Here is a 16,653-nt window from a genome sequence, read left to right as displayed (position 1 = left end):
TTTCTATGTTCTCTGATGGTCCCTTTTTTTTTTTTTTTTTAAATCAGATTAGAACAGAACAGAAGATTGTAAGCAGTCAGGTACTGTCAGGTAATTTCTGTAAATACACATTCATTTTTATTACCAATTAAACAGACTTTATATCATTAGACTTTAGACACTGACTTAATTTAAAACATTCATCATATTTTTTACAATCCCATTTTTGTCCTTTAAATTAAAGAAAGAATTTAAATATAATAATAACAGCTATACAAAGACAGGGCAATAGGTACAATAAGCGACTTAAAAAGTGGTCTAACTTGTGTAAATTTGATGGCAACAAAAGTACAGACCATGGACAGTGGTTTGCGTGTGTGTGTGCGTGTGTGTGTGTGTGTGAGTGTGTGTTCGTATATAGGGCTGTCTTATATTATAGAGATATAGCACAAGGTACAACAGCATTTAATATCATGCACTAAAGTGCTAGGGTTTAAAAGGCATGCAGATCAAATTATGCAGGAAAATATGCATAAGGATAATCAGTTGCCAGTTACCTTCCCTTTGTGGTGCATTAAACATTCAACTTTACATTTGGAGTAATAAATACGTCAGTGTTGTTGACATCATGTTTCATGTTTCCCTGACTCAGGTTTCTGTTCTTCTGTCGCATTTTCTTTTTTCGGTGTATAAAATAAATAAAATGTCTTTTCTTCGTACTCAAATAAATTTAAGCCACAAGCAGAAAAAAAGAAAGAAAACTATCACGCTAAAAAATAAGAAAATAATTTTATCAAGTATGTACATGGGAGATAACATATATATCCTTAATGAATGAGCAAAAAAAAGAAAAAACCAACGACATGTAAACATTTAGACAAAATCGATTTATCCGGTTTTCCCCAGGATATAAGAAAAAAATCTTAATCTGACCAACACATATAAATTCATACGTATTGCATATACACAGAGACACACGTATATGGGACCATTGAGATATCAAGTGTGTTTAGGCACCTCTGATGGAGTAGGTTGTGTTGTTTTGCTTCAGTACATTCGAGGTCCTTGAATTCTCACAGAAAGTACTAGAAGGTTGTTGCTTGTCGGCTGGTGCTCAAGGAACTTCGTCCTTTTCTCATCCCCTGTGTTGAGGATGTGAAGGGTGTGAGAAGAGCTAGAATGGTCCAACACTCTGGTGGTGCTTGTGTCGTCAGGCTGGATTAAAGGAGAAGAGACGGAGGAGAAGAGGAGAAAGGAGGAGAGAAGAGGAGGGACGGAAGATGAGCAGGACAAAAGGAGAGGAACGTGTGAGAATGGTAAGAGGAAAGGACAAGAGAAGGTGAAGACAGAATGAGAAGGATGAGGAGAACAGGCAGAGGATATGTATAAGAAAAAAATGAAAGGATGATGAGGAAGATGGGATGGATAGGAAAGATGAAAGAATGAGGAGGAGAGAAGCAAGACAAAGAAGGTGAAGAGAAAAGAAAGATGGTAGAAGGAAGAGGTAGAGGACAGGGAAAAGGAAGAGGAGGATATAAGAAGATGGGAGGATAATGAGTAAGAGAGAAGAGACAAAAAGGAAGAAAGGAGAGGAGAAAAGCAAATACAGAAAGCCAAATAAGATTAGCAGAAAAATGAGAGAGAGAAAAAAAATGAAGAGAATTAGGAAAGGATAAAAACAAGGGAGGTGAGGAGAAGAAAAGGAAGAGAGGAAGAAACAATAGAAGAGGGACTGAGAAGAAAAAAGCAAGAGAAAGAGGTGGGGAAAGGTGAGGAGAGGAAGAGGATGAGAGGAAGAAATGACAGAAGAGGGGATGAGAAGAAAAAAAGTAGTTGAAGGTGACAGGAAAGGTGAGGAGAAGAAGAGGAAAAGAAGAAGGAAAGATAGTAGAGGGGATGGGAAGAAAAAAGGAGGAGAATGTGACAGGGAGGAGAGGAGAAGATAACAGGACAGATAGAGAGAACAATCCAGAAGTCTAGAGGTAATTGTAGGAGGGGTGAGGATAGAAAGAAGAAGAAGAAGAAGAAGGAGAAGAGAGGAGAGGAGAGGACAGTGAGCAGGCTTGGCTGGTGCAGGATGTCCTCAGGCTGGGTGCTGAGGTAGTTCCTGACTGGACTCCTCTGTCTCTGGGATCGTTTGAGCAGGTCTGATGGGTGAGGGGAAGCGGAACCTCTCTATGTGGTCTTTGTAGTTGGGTGAAGAAGAAGGAGAGCGCGCAGCCCAGCGAGAGGGAGGGCGGCGATTGGCAGGACGTGCCGGTCGAAGGAAACAGGAGTCCAGGGGCGGGGCTACTGGTGATCGGGGGAGGTCCTTCAGGAAGGAGACACATGAATAGACACACATTTAAAGGATTTATATTTTTAAAAAATAGCTCAAGAGTAGGACTGCATTTGGCCTTTGCGATTCTAATATCACTTGCAATATGCAAATGAGATTTCAGATACTTGAGTTTTCTGTGGGCGTTTTAATAAGTTGCGGTTTGTTGTAATCAAAAAGCAATTAACTGTGGTAAAAGTGATGCAGGCTGGTCTTTAACTGTGACACATCACAGGTTCACCAGTCTATTTTAAAGCACAATATGTAGCAATATAATTGCCTTATGATTTTTTTTCACCATATTGTGCAGCCCTACTCAAGATTCTTCAATGTAATATTAGTATCTATGAAGATACTAGTATAACCAAAACCAAAAAAAATAGTATCATAATTCAAAATATTTCTGAAGTTTCACATTAGAAAATCCCATTCCAGCTGAAGAAAGACACTCCGTTTTCATCATTCTGTTACTCTAACGTCTCTGTTTCTCTCTGATGTTATTATCGCATTTCTTCAGGGCCCTTGTTGCAGATGAAAGATGGAGAAATCTAATACACAACACAAACTACTACTGCTAAAAATAAACAGCGGAAAGAGAGAGACACTTCATCTGACCTGATAAAGTGTGTCAAAGCAGATCGCTTCATTACACAAGACGAGACACTGACACTGTAGCGGCTGACGCTGTATTAATAACTCCTGTACACTTGGGAGACTGATGACACACAACTTATTATATTTACAATATTTGTTAAAATATTATTGGTTTACTATAAAATTTTCATGTGAAATCTAAGGTGCATGCTGCATCTGTTATAAACCATGTATCAGTGCATGGTAGTTGATGTTTAAACCTCTGATATGTGATTTTTAAATAGTTAAATCTCCTCTTGGATGGCTGATTCAGATTATACACAGATTATGCCCTCCAGAATTATTGGCCCCCTTCATAAAAATGAGCAAAAACGATGGTATAAAATAAACATACAGTAGATACAGTAATTAAATTTATGCACTCGAACTATAGTAGAAACTATTTATCTTTATAACAAAAAATCTCAGTAGATTTAAAAAAAAATAGCATCCTCAATGATATATGTGCCAAAATGATTGACAACCCTATAATAAATGAAAACAAATTGTCAATCTTGAAAAAATTTGCACACATGCAGCATCCATTTGTCATCGATTGTCATGGAAAAAAAACAAGAACTTTCAGTGAGAGATGGTTGTTAATCTGCTCAAAGCAGCTAAAGAGATCATTACAGTTGGAAATTTGTCAGGACTTGGACACATGAGCATCCCGTCTCCCCACACAGTAAGGCAGATGGTGCAGGAGGGAAAAAAGAATTGCACAGTTTAGTTGATTCTTGTGGTTGTAAAGTTTCAAAATCAAATGTTTTGAACACCACTTTCAGAACAAGCTGTTTGGAAGCATTGCAAGAAACATGTTCCTTCCTGAGAAGATCTTTAAAAAAAACTCACCAACATATTGTGATGTGGTCAGATCAGAAGAGACCATAATCAAACTCTGTGGTCATGCACACCATTAGCAGGTTTGGCAACAAAAGACTGCAAACAAGGAAAAGCACCTGATACCCCACTGTAAAATATGGAAGTTGAGCAGTGATGATTTGGTGTTGTTTTGTGGATGATGGTTCAAGAGCTCTTGTGAAGACTGATGGCATCATGAACTCTTCTAAGTACCAGGATATCTCAGGCCAAAACCTGGCCATAGATAAAGCATTCAACAAGACAAACGTACTTCCAAATAAACAGAAATGGTTAAAGAAGCACAAAATCGGTGTTTAGCAATACCCATCTCAGTCTCCATATTTGAACCCTACTGAAAACCTGTGGTCTGAATTGAAGAGAGAAGTCCACATGCACAAACCTAAGAATATAAATATAAAGAAGCTTAAAAGGTTCTGCATGGATGAGTGGACCAAGACCCCTCCATAGGTGTCTCCAACCTTGTTAGACATTACATTACATAAAGAGACTCTTCAGAGCAATGCTGTTATCTCCAGGTTAGGCATCATAAAATATAAATGCTAAGGGTGCTGATAATTTTGAAACCAGTGTTTTGCAATAAATAAATAAATAAATAAATAAAAAATATTGCTTATTTTTATTACTTATGTGTTTTATATAAATAAATTTTAGCTCATTTTCATGAAGAGTGCCAATAATTCTGGAGGGCACTGTAGATGAAGCAAATTTACACTTTTATAGCTAAACATGTTCATAGCTAAATAGCTAAAAATACTATGACAATGAAAATTCGACATCAGATACTAAAAACCATTGTGTCTACCTTTGACAAATGCTTGCTAGCAGTTAGCAAGCAGAGACTAACTTAGCTAATGTTAATGATGCACAGAATGCACAAATGACACTTACTGTAATACCTGAATATTACATTTTAGCACACGATACATTGTACAGGATTTTGCCAACAGTTCTGATACTAAACAGATGCAGCATAGCACTTGCTAACCTAGAGCTCGATATGGCCTACTAATACTGACAAAACAGTCTCCCAAGAGTGGCTCTCTTATGATAAAAATGTGAGTTAGGCCTTAAATTGTGAGGCACAGAGCAAGCAGTCAGTCCACTACTTGCAATAAATGCACTGTGTACGGTATATATGACTCTCCTGAAAAAAATCCAGCATGACCATGCTAGCTGCACCAGGAAAACTAGGATGATTTTGCTAGTCAGCTAGCAAAAACTAGCTTGGATCACTATAGAATTCATGCTAGTCTAAGCTGTTTTTTTTCCCAGTAGCTTTCAGCACAGAATCTGCTATTAGCATGCAGCAATGACATACACAGTTTAACTGTCTGTTAACACAACATGGAGAGCAGGAAAAGAAAAGAAAGAGCAGAAATTGTTAGTGTGTAGTCTTGGAGGAGGTCATTTATGTAGGCATGTAAATAGTTCGCCTCTTAATATGGCCTCCACTGAAAGAACTGTAAAAGAGGTAAGGAAAGGATAGAAATGGAGGAAGACAACATCATACACACAAGACACATAGCAGAACCTACTGGAAACACAATGGGGTCATTTTAATTGCCTATGAAAATATCCACAACATCCAAAAAGCTAGCAGTAGCCTATGTCCTGATTTTTGTATAGAGCCAGTGTGAGTGGCATTCATGTTGTGATAAGTGGTGTATGTTTACGCATTAGATTTAGAGAGCTTTATTCTAGAGATATAGAAAGCTATATGGTGCTAGCTTTTTAGATTAACCTTTAAAGTTACTGATGGAATTAATTAATCAGACAATGATATGCATGCTCACACCTACACCACACAAGTGAGGCAAAAATAACACACACCATATAACCCACAACACCTGACAGCCGAAACCCTGTCTTTGTGAGAATGATGTGGCATGCAGTGCTATAGAGATCCATGAAACATAGTTGGACACTACACGGTGAGGTCGCTCTGAGGGTAAACGTCATAGAAGAGGAACTTACGGGACAGCTCGTGCGTGCGAGCGGCATTATAGTCCCCAGGGAGCAGAGAGTAAGACAGTGTGGTTCTGGAGACAGTCCGGAGAGGGAGACAGGGCAAAACACTAATCAGCACAAAAATATAATCTCACAAGATACAGGAGATGTTGGCAAAAAAACAGCCTGTGTGATCAGGCTCCATGAGAAACATCACTGCAGGCTACAGGAAGTCCACTCCTCTTGCTGTGGGACCTGTAAAAGGGGTGAGGCGGGGTTTTGGCATGACCATCCTCACTGTCCATTCAGAGAAGAAACATACTGAGTATACGGTACACCACAGTATTTATAAACTTTATATGTTTTACAGTATCGACATGTTATAGCAAATATATGTCTTGCTTTCATGGTGGTAAGGAGGATGACATAGTGTAATCCAGGCAAATAAGGTGAAGATATGCTTTATTTTCTTGCTCTTCCAATCACTGATTAGCAACATTTGCTTTCCTTCATTTTCTCAGTCTTTCAGTTTCCCTCCAGATATGGCCAAAACATATGTCTCTTGGGACTCATAAATATGTCATGTAGCACCCTGACATAGTAGAGGACAGCATTTTTATATCCATATCTAAAGCAAAAAACAGACTTTGTATTGATCTATGTCTTAAGAGTTAGCCCTCGCCATTAGTTAAATGTATCCACTACCTCCAAAGGCACCTGCCTTTTCAATTGTTCTTTAGTTTCTTATATGATCTGGATATACACTGCATATACAGCCATAACATTAAAACCACCTGCCTGATATTGTGTAGGTCCCCCTTGTGCTGACAAAACAGCTCTGACCTGTCGAGGCATGGACTCCACAAGACCTCTGAAGATGTGCTGTGGTATCTGGTACCAAGACATGCAGATCCATTAAGTCCTGTAAGTTGCGAGGTGGGGCCTCCACGGATCAAACTTGTTTGTCCAGCACATCCCAAAGATGCTCAATCAGATTGAGATCTGGGGAATTTGGAGGCCAAGTCAACACTGTCAATTCTTTGTCATGTTCCTCAAACCATTCCTGAACAAATTTTGCAGTGTGACAGAGCGCATTTTCCTGCTGAAAGAGGCTACTGCCATTAGGGAATACCGTTGCCATGAAGGGATGTACTTGGTCTGCAACAATGTTTAGGTAGGTGGTACATTTCAAAGTAACATCCACATGAATGCCAGAACCCAAGGTTTCCCAGCAGAACATTGCCCAGAGCATCGTACTGCCTCTGCCGTCTTGCCTTCTTCCTACAGTGCATCCTGGTAGCATCTCTTCTCCAGGTAAGCGACCCACATGCACCCGGCCACCCACATGATGTAAAAGAAAACGTGACTCATCACCTTCTTCCACTGCTCCATGGTCTAGTTCTGATGCTCACATGCCCATTGTAGGCGCTTTCAGCGGTAGACAGGGGTCAGCATGGGCACTCTGACCTGTCTGCAGCTATACAGCCCCATACACAGCAAGTTGCGATGCACTGTGTTCTGACACCTTCCTATTATAGCCAGCATTAACTTTTTCAGCAATTTGTGGTACAGTAGCGCTTCTGTGGGATTGGAGCAGATGGGCTAGCCTTCGCTCCCCATGCGCATCAGTGAGCCTTGGGTGCCCATGACCCTGTTGCTGGCTCACTGGTTGACCTTCCTTGGACCATTTTTTGTAAATACTAACCACTGCATACCAGGAACACAAGACACATGCACTGACTCAGTTGTGTAGCCAGTTGTGTTGGGCCTTGTCAAAGTCGCTCAGATCCTTTTGCTTTCCCATTTTTCCTGTTTCCAACACATCAACTTCGAGAACTGACTCTTCACTTGCTGCCTAATATATCCCACCCCTTGACAGGTGCCATTGTAACAAGATAATCAATATTATTCACTTCACCTGTCAGTGGTTTTAATGTTATGGCTGAACGGTCTTAGCAACTCAAACGTAACCAAAGCTACTTGGTTTGCTAAATGTTAGCTAGCTATTTAGTCAATATTTAGTCAACTTATAACAAGTTTTCAGATTAAACTTTCTAGCTTTTTGTCACGAAATATAACCACCTCACAGAAAGAGGCCATGACTGCCACTGCATATGATCAAATTTAGACCTTTTCCTGTAGCTCCTTGGTCATCACCTGCTTTTTTCTTTTAAACGGTCAGCCCTTTGCTACTTTATAATTTTATCATTAAAAATAAACTGCACATTTGTGTGATCTCAGCAAAGGCTTGAGCTTCATAATTGTTGTTAACTTACAACATTCTTGACTGACATTTCTTATATTCACTCAGTGTGTTAGTCATCCAAATGGACAGTATTTTAACCATTGACACCAAAAGTAGCTACAAAAATATGCATTAGAGCAACTGTGTGGAGCTGAGCATGAGTCCGTAGCAAGAAAACAGTAAGCAGCAGATTTTGTTAATTAATAAGCTGCAGCACAGCATATCTGTCCCATGCTTTCTAACCAAAGGCACACAAAAGCATGCATTGATTAATTAAATATTCTCAGTCTGCACCATCTGCATGATGAGACCAAACCAGACACTAGTTTAGTTACAAGACAATTTGCATCTGTATGTTTAAGAACATTCCACTTTTACCTCAATACATCCAGGTTTGTCCACTTCTCCTGTTTTGCTCTGTGCTGCCGTGGCTGAACCTTGTTTCTTCTCCTCCCTGAAGCCCTGCTCCAACAGTTTCTTATTCAATATCCGTGCTGCATTCTCTGCTATCGTGTAACCTGGTGGAGCTGACAAGTCCTGCCTGATGCTAATTGTTTCTGGGTTCTTCTCACCCTGTAATTCCACTATGAGCTGGATAGGGCTGGGCGAACGACCCCTGGACGGCCTTGCAAGGTCCTGTGGTGCTCCACCATTGCCTGCTTTAGGGTCTGATGCACCTGCAGACCCACTTTCAACGGGCCTGGAGCGGCTGGGTGACTTGTTGAACTTCTGCGCTGGGTCATAGGTCACTGGGGTATGGTCAATGATGTTGAAGAGGCTGGAGAGGCCATCATTGATGGTGGTGTGGACAGGGCTATCTCGGGTGGTGGTAGAACGCGCCCATGCTGACTCACTGTTGCCCTTCAGAGACTGAGAAGTTGGCGTTGGAGCTCTCGATGAGGTGGCAGGGGGTTCAGATTTGCCTTGTGCAGTATTGGTACACGAGGGCTTGCGCTGGAGCTTGGGTGATCCGTATTTTGGTGAACAACATGACCGTTCAAACTTGGCCTGTGTGGCAGGTGAGTACTGTGCCTTCCTGAGGCTACGTGAAGGCGATGAAACTGGAGTGAGGCAGCGGCGAGGGCTGCTGGCGAGTGTCTGCAGTGCCACATTCACACCCTGTGTGGTTTGCGTGCCACGTGTCATTGAGCCATTGGTCTGGCATGCTGCATCACGCATCTGACGGTCTGCAGTACTACTTCCAGTTGCTGTGCTGGAGCGGATGGCATTCCGGACAGAAAATGCCACTTCCTTCATGTCATCACTGAGATTCCGAGAGAGTTCTAGCTCAAGCGAGGATGTGTAACCCATTGCAGTGCATAGAGTTGCATGCTCACCACCTTCCAAATGTCTCAGTTCACATGGCCACCTTCCTCCGAAAATGTCCTCCCCTTCATTTTCCTTGCTCACTCTGGAGAATGCATACTCCTGATCTGATGGTCCTGGGTTTAACCTCTCTGCCCTAGTGGGGCTGTGGAGGACACGCACACCAAAGTGGTCAGGCACTGGGGAGCCTCTTGCAGCCAGACGCTGACATTGCTCCAGGCTGCTTGTGGTATTTGTAGTTAGTGTGGCACTGGTGGTCAAGTACCATGCAGCTGGCTGAAATGTATCTGATGAAGAAGGGACAGGTCTGTGGGTATCTGCCCGTTCCACCCATGCCTCCACTACCTGTGGGGGCAGCACAGGGCCTGGGATTGGGCAGGAAGACAGTGGGGATTTGGAGAGATCCCAGCCCTTGCTATTAAACTCCTCAATATATTTGAGGTCATCAGGAGATAGGGGTGGAGTCACCTCATCCCGCCCACATTCACCTGACTTGCTCTTGTCTGGCAGGAAGGGGGAGCTGTCCATCAAACGCTGGAAATCACTCATAGAGCAGACTGATTTTGCCCTGTGGAGATAGTTACAAGGTTAGATCAGCTACTCACAATTATACTATATCTCTTCAATGTAGACTTTATACATTAAAATAGTCCAAATTGAAGGAATAAGCAATTTTTGAACTGCATTTGTGTAAAAGGGGCTTAGTTTAACAGATTCTGAGAATAAGATGACAACGCATATTAAACACCAGTGTATAGAAGGTCTCTGCAGACTTTTGAAGTGCCAACCACACAGACACTTGAAAGGAGGAGTTTGCACATTTCAGAGCCCTCTGTTGTCTGGGAGGTGAATTACAACTGCATTGGAAAAAATTGACAAGCCTATACCCACCTACACAATTGAAACTACATATACTCACTGACCAATTTATTAGGAACACCTATAGGTGCTCAATCATGTATTTATCCAATCAGCCAATCATGTGGAAGAAGCACAATGCATAAAATCATGCAGATAAAGATCACGAGCTTCAGTTAATGTTCACATCAAACATCAGAATGGGGGAAAATGTGAGCTCAATGACTTTGACCTTGGCATAGTTGTTAGTGCAGACAGACTGGTTTGAGTATTTCAGAAACTGCTGATCTGGGATTTTCATGTACAACAGTCTTACAGAATAGTGTGTCAGTTCTGCCAGAACATCCAGTGAGTGTCAGTTCTGCCATGCTCATGAAAGAGTTCAGAGGAGAATGATCAGACTGGTTTGAGCTGATAGGGAAGTACAGTAACTTGAATAACCACTCTTTACAACCATAGTGAGCAGAAAAGCAGCATATCATGTTGTAACAGCATAACAAAATGCATCGAATTTTGAGGCAAATGGGCAACAACAGCAGAGGACTACACTGGGTTATACTCCTGTCAGCCAGAAATCTGAGGCTACAGTGGCCACAGGTTCACTGGCCAGTTAAAAATTGGAAAAATGTTGATTGGTCTGCCAAATTTTTGTGTGACCACTGTAGCCTCAGATTCATGTTACACACATACAAACATACACAGACACACATTATCATTCTATAAGGACTTTCCATAGGGATAATTATTAATGCAATTAATTAACGTTATACCTATACCTAAATCTAACCCTAACCTTCGTACCCCAAATTAAATCTTTTAGTTTTTTAAATAAAATTCGCAGCCAAATGTAATGTAAAAAACATGCACATTCTCACACACACAGCCATATATATACAGATACACTCATTCACACTTTCCAGGCAGGTACCTGAGGAGGCTACCACTGGTCATCTCTTCCTCAGGATAGAGTACAGGATCCGCTCTCTCTGAGATTTCATTTAATGCCTGTAACACATACACAAACACATGTGCACTCATATATATACACACAAGCGTGCTCATCACCGATCCAGCCACCCAAGGTTCTGTGGTCATGTCTTACTTCATTGAGACAGGGGAACCTCTTCTCACTTTCCAGTCTGGATGAAGGAGGAACTTCGGCCTCGTTTGGTGGATCCAGAGACAGAGCATCCAAGAAGAGGCTCTCGCTGGGTCGTGCTCTTCTCACAGAGTAAAACAAGAGTCCAAAACTTAATTTCCATTAGGAATTGAATGAAACAGGCTCTGGATATAACATGCTCTGGATATAAAGTCTACACCACCAAAGCATATACATGGCAGAATTTCATCATATTCGCTAATAATAATATTTAATTCTCTGTACTCTTTTCTGCAGTAGGTTTTTGATAAAGTCAACACAAGGTGTGATGTACTATATCTAGGTCTGTATCAGGGAAATGTGGTAATGTGTGTACCTCTCTTCCAATGTGGCCTCCGAGTCAGAGTGAGAACGAGACACCGCACATGGAGCTCCACGAGGGGAGCGTGGAGATCTGGGGGCCTTACAGGGACTGTCCTGAGGGGAGAAGACACGCGGCGTCCCTCCTTCAGAGTGACGGGGAGGTATTTCCCGCTGCATCTACAGGTGAGTAGACATGGGTGGCACAAGAGACAAGAAAGAGGTACATATAGGTTGTCAGATATAGACATTTGTTGAATCACATTTCAGAAAAAGTTACAAAACATAAAATTACTCAAAGAACTCCTGTGGACCACTCAACAATGATACAACCTCTTCTCTTCATTCTAAAGCAGCCAGTGTATTAAGATCCCAAGTTTTTTTAAGATGGTGTTTTAAGAAGTATTTTTAACACATTCTTTTAGGACATCCTCTGGAGCTTTTTGCATTAATGACAGTCTAACCCAATATTTCTATAAAAAATATAACAGTGTTCTACAAAGGTACAGTCTTCATTCTATACCCTGAAAATGACTCGGATGTCCTGTAGGCACAAATATTCACTGCTTATTGAATTGAACTATTAGTACAAACATTTAATTTCAATTTCCCTGCAAAAACAACTATAAAAGATGCTGCTAATGCACCTAACTTGATAAAGACATGCTTATTATTCTTCAATAAATGTTGTTCAATTTCCTCAATTATGTATCTTCATCTTTAATGTTACATATTTGTGTTAATATTGCTGTTCATTTCAATTCTGCAGAAAGAAATCTATGTATATGTTCATTTCAATTCTGCAGAAAGAAGTTTATGTATAGTTTATTTATACAGAACTGACCATATCAACAACCGTAAAGTGGGTGCATGTGGAGGTTGGGGACTACAAAGTTGTGAAATAACAGTGAGTTATATTAACAATAATTAACAACATATTAACAATAATTTTCATATTATTCAGTTACGAGAAGTGGCCCTGAATTAAGCAAAATACACACCAATATTAGTGTCCTAATATATATAAAAATAACAGACTTGTTTTAGGAAACCCTATGACATGAAGCATCTCTGCCTTGCACATCATTTACTGATATGCAGACACTTTTCTGGATGTTGTGTCAAATGATATACTCCTTTTTATGTCTTCTTTTTAAGTCTTGTTTGTTCCTTAGATGCCCTCAGTCCTGCTCTCCTGTCTCCATTTCTAGTGTTTCTCATGTTTTTGACCTTGTTTGCCTCTGCATAATGGATTTGCCTGTGATAATTATATCTGCATGTTAGCTGACTCCTGTTATGGTTTGTCACAACACACAAGGTTTTAGCTCACAAGTATTGACTCTCTGACTCCCCAGAGTGACCTCTGACCACTGACCTTCTCCATCTTGCGGTGGAGGTCTTGTACGTTGCGGTCTCGCTCCTGTCGCTCCCTCTCGAAGCTCTCGAGGAGTTCACTCCTCTCTCGGGTCCATCGCCTCTCGCCGTGCCGTAGCTTCCAGCGCAGCTCCAGAGCCACACTGTGGCTATCGGCCAGAAGCCTCTTCTGCTCCTCACGCTCCCTCTCCTGCTCCCTCTCTCTCTCCTGCCACAAGGAGTCTGCTCCGCCTACTAACTCTGCTCCTCTCGACTCCTCCAGCTAATGAGATGGGGTAGATATGGAAAAACACAAACAAACATACAAAAAAAATGCATTTTTTAAAAATCACTTTTTACCTCCAAAGATTTTCTGTAGTTTAAATTGTTAATATGCTGTAATTGAGAAACAGCGAGCTCTTCTATTATTTTAATTTCAAAATAATACACAGCTGTAGGGGTAAACTGAATATGTGACAAAACTTTGATTATTTAACTTTCACAAACGATTAGACCTGATTTTTATTATTATTATTTTTATTTTGCCTGGACTTGGCCTTGAAGTTATTTGGTCCTCTGCCCATTAATCCAGTTAGAGACCTCTAGCCAAGAGCGTTCCTAGCAAGAAAATGTTCATGTTTAACAGTGAGTAATTAATGACAACTTTACATCAGTAAAGAATGTGTTGTGCTAAACATAGATTTTGCATGTTTAAATATGCTTATGCTTTAAGACAAATAACTGAATAATAATCAATTATTAAACCATTATTAAAATTCAATGAAATGATATCATTTTGTAAAAGCATTTGATTCGTCGGACCTTTGTGGAGCCCTGCATGATTTCTTGACTTCTCATTGTGTCCTGATAGAAGCTTCAATACAAAACCAAACACGTTATTAACCGAATCTCTATTTCTGCTAATCTTTGCAAAGTTTTTCTATGTCATTTTATGATGTCACTAGCCAGTGGAAAGGACAAACATGGCTGAGACTGTTTTTTTTTTTTTTTTTAAAAACTGTAAATAAGAGGAAAGCACAGATGACTGACAAAGATTTGTAGATTATGTATAAAATAATAAATCGTAATGAATATAAAAGCAGTTAAAAAACCCCAAAAAACAAAACAAAATGGCCAGAGGCCCAGAGGGTGTTAAAAGGCTTTGACTGGTTTGTGAGCCAAGCCTTTAAATTTTGCCAGCTATTCACGAATGTTCATTTACTGTTAATGACCAAAAGCTTAAAAAAACATCTCAAGCGTAGAATAAAATATAGGTGGTCAATAGCTGAATTTGATACTTTACACTTAGACAGTTATTATCTCTTGGCTTATATTAAGCTCTACATGATTTACATTATAGAATCATATTTGATTTTTGATAAACTAAGCCAGCATGAGAAATACTCTATACAAGCACGGCCTTAGCCCAGGTGTGTGTCATACCTTTGTTTAGTTCAAATGTGTGTGTGCTTCTATTTCACATCTATGTGTATGTCATACTATTAGTTTATATCCGTGTGTGGGGTAATGCTGGGCTGAATCCTGATGTATGTGGTAATTTCTGGGTGTTAGAGTACCTGTGCTATGCGGCTCCTCATCTCAGCACGCTGTATTTCCCATGCTGCTCTCTCATTGGCCAGCGTCTGCTGCAGCTGACAGCATCTCTGGGCCTCCTCCCGTAGCTCCGCCCTCAACTCCTCCAGCAGGGAACGCAGGGCATGAAGAACCCGTCTAGTGTCACCTGCCTGAGAGAGAGAGAGAGAGAGAGAGAGAGAGAGAGAAGTTGTGAGGAAGAGGAGGAGATGAAGAAAGGAAGGAGAACACCAGTATAACTAACATTAGGTACTAGAATTAGGTTCTACTTAGTGATCTACAGTAGGAAACCCACAGGGACATAAAGAGAACATACAAAACTCCACACTGTAACCTGAGCTAAAAACAGAACCGGGGACCCTGGTGCTGTGACGTGGCAACGTTACCCGCTGCCTCACTGTATTCACCCCACTTGTATTCGATTTAATTGTATCCAACAGCCTACAAAGCTTAGAACTACATGTCATGCTTTTGCTTATTCTTATTTTCTTCCCTGTTGAAAATTATACAAAGTGTTGAAAAGTGTGCTTTTTTTGATGCTGTCGATGTATCTGCACTCAGGTAGACCATGTGAGGCAAATTGAATGGATATGACTAATAATTGGTGAATCACTGACTAAACTGTGTGCTTTTCTACTCTGCTTGAAAGTGTGTGAAGCCAGAAAACGTGTGGGAGATTATGCAGAATACAATTTCTAACTGTACGTCTCCTGAGGTTTTAATTAACACCACTCTAATCCCACACAGATCGCTCAGACTCACCCCATTAACTATTCGCTTCCACACGCTCAGAGTGCCAAAGAGAGCATCAATACACCGCAAAGACACACACTCACCAAGAAGTCATACTTATTAAAGAAGACAGAATTCTAGATACTATGATTTAGCAGAGGTTTCTTTCTCTGCATCTCTTTCTAGATATAATTAATGTTTAGTAGCCAGGATAAAGGTCCATTTACAGTACCACAAGAAATGGAAGCCTACGTTGTTTTCCTTAAAACATACAATATACTGTACATACAATATACTGTACATAAAATACACATACAAGAAGATGCTTGAGATTAATGCAGGAGGATAAAAAATTCATTCAAAGCTCAGAATGAGTCTCGTCCATATTTAATTCATTATTAAATATCATTATGCCTTTAATACATCACATACTACTATTATGGTTAAACTACATGAAAATAAATCTCGCCCATAACAAATAATTGTCTCAAAATGTATAAAATCATAACTATAGAAACCGAAGTACCTAAGGTTCTTTTGTCACATTTTAGGTACTTTTATTCACCTGAAAAATATTTTTCATTACAAAAATTGAATCAAGCACACAAAGTTTAATATTTCTCTTTTTGTGATTTAATATGATATGAGTCATATTCAACAGAAAAAAAAAGCCCTCCAGTACAATGTTCTACATCGTTCTTCATGTTATGGCAGTGGAGTCTTAACTCGTGTCCTGGAGGCCACAACTTTACAAAGATTTATGGCTACACCTTTTGTAACACACCATTCAGCCCATGAAAGACTTGAAAATTAGCTGATAAATGAAATCAGGCGCACTGAGGTAGAAACCGCCGTGTGTTATGTGCCCCTGCTTTATGTTATTTCATATTTAATCACTGTCAGTAAACATCACAGTGTCAATTTTCACCCAATCTGTTCTGTATATTCATGCTTGTTTTACTGTACCTGTTTCTGATAGTGGAGTTTATCCGGGGACAGTAAGAGTGGTCCAGGGTCAGGGATGTCTCCCCACATGGCCTGGGGACACACTTTGTCCTCCCGCTCTGTGTCTTCCTCAGCTCGTTCCCTCACCAATCCAATCTCTGGGATGCTTTCCAAGCGTTCATACTGAACAAGCAGAGCAAACAGAGTGACAGCATTTGAATGATCTCATTATGTACTGTATTATGAACAGCTAATAATAATGGCTGAAACAGCAAATTACTGTTCTGTGCACAAAATGTCTAATACAAATGCTTTACTGTTAAACTAAAATTGTTAGTGTTATTACATAGATTAATCGGTGTGATCTGTGTTCCTGCTTCAGAT

At 40.4% G+C, this 16,653-nt stretch overlaps 1 protein-coding gene across 5 annotated transcripts in view; it reads right to left on the bottom strand.

Annotated features, from left to right (window-relative positions):
- LOC113533270 (microtubule cross-linking factor 1) overlaps positions 1-16,653 on the bottom strand; it is a 60,782-nt gene continuing 44,129 nt past the window's right edge. For 2 of the 5 annotated variants that reach the window (XM_026925299.3, XM_026925301.3), the window contains 8 exons: positions 16,291-16,452; positions 14,577-14,744; positions 13,022-13,282; positions 11,663-11,826; positions 11,290-11,407; positions 11,116-11,192; positions 8,382-9,897; positions 1-2,290 (listed from right to left, as the gene is read on the bottom strand). In XM_026925299.3, the coding sequence (XP_026781100.3) occupies positions 2,063-2,290; positions 8,382-9,897; positions 11,116-11,192; positions 11,290-11,407; positions 11,663-11,826; positions 13,022-13,282; positions 14,577-14,744; positions 16,291-16,452 (2,694 nt within the window). In that variant the 3' untranslated portion in view covers positions 1-2,062. Of the gene's footprint in view, positions 2,291-5,785; positions 6,056-8,381; positions 9,898-11,115; positions 11,193-11,289; positions 11,408-11,662; positions 11,827-13,021; positions 13,283-14,576; positions 14,745-16,290; positions 16,453-16,653 lie in introns of those variants that run through there. The other 3 variants (XM_026925302.3, XR_003403405.3, XM_053227744.1) reach the window with 3 other exon arrangements.

Source organism: Pangasianodon hypophthalmus, chromosome 21 (assembly GCF_027358585.1).
Source record: "Pangasianodon hypophthalmus isolate fPanHyp1 chromosome 21, fPanHyp1.pri, whole genome shotgun sequence".
Taxonomy (NCBI): Eukaryota; Metazoa; Chordata; class Actinopteri; order Siluriformes; family Pangasiidae; genus Pangasianodon; species Pangasianodon hypophthalmus.
The sequence above is the reverse complement of the archived record's forward strand: the minus strand, read 5'-3'. Positions and strand labels throughout refer to the sequence as shown.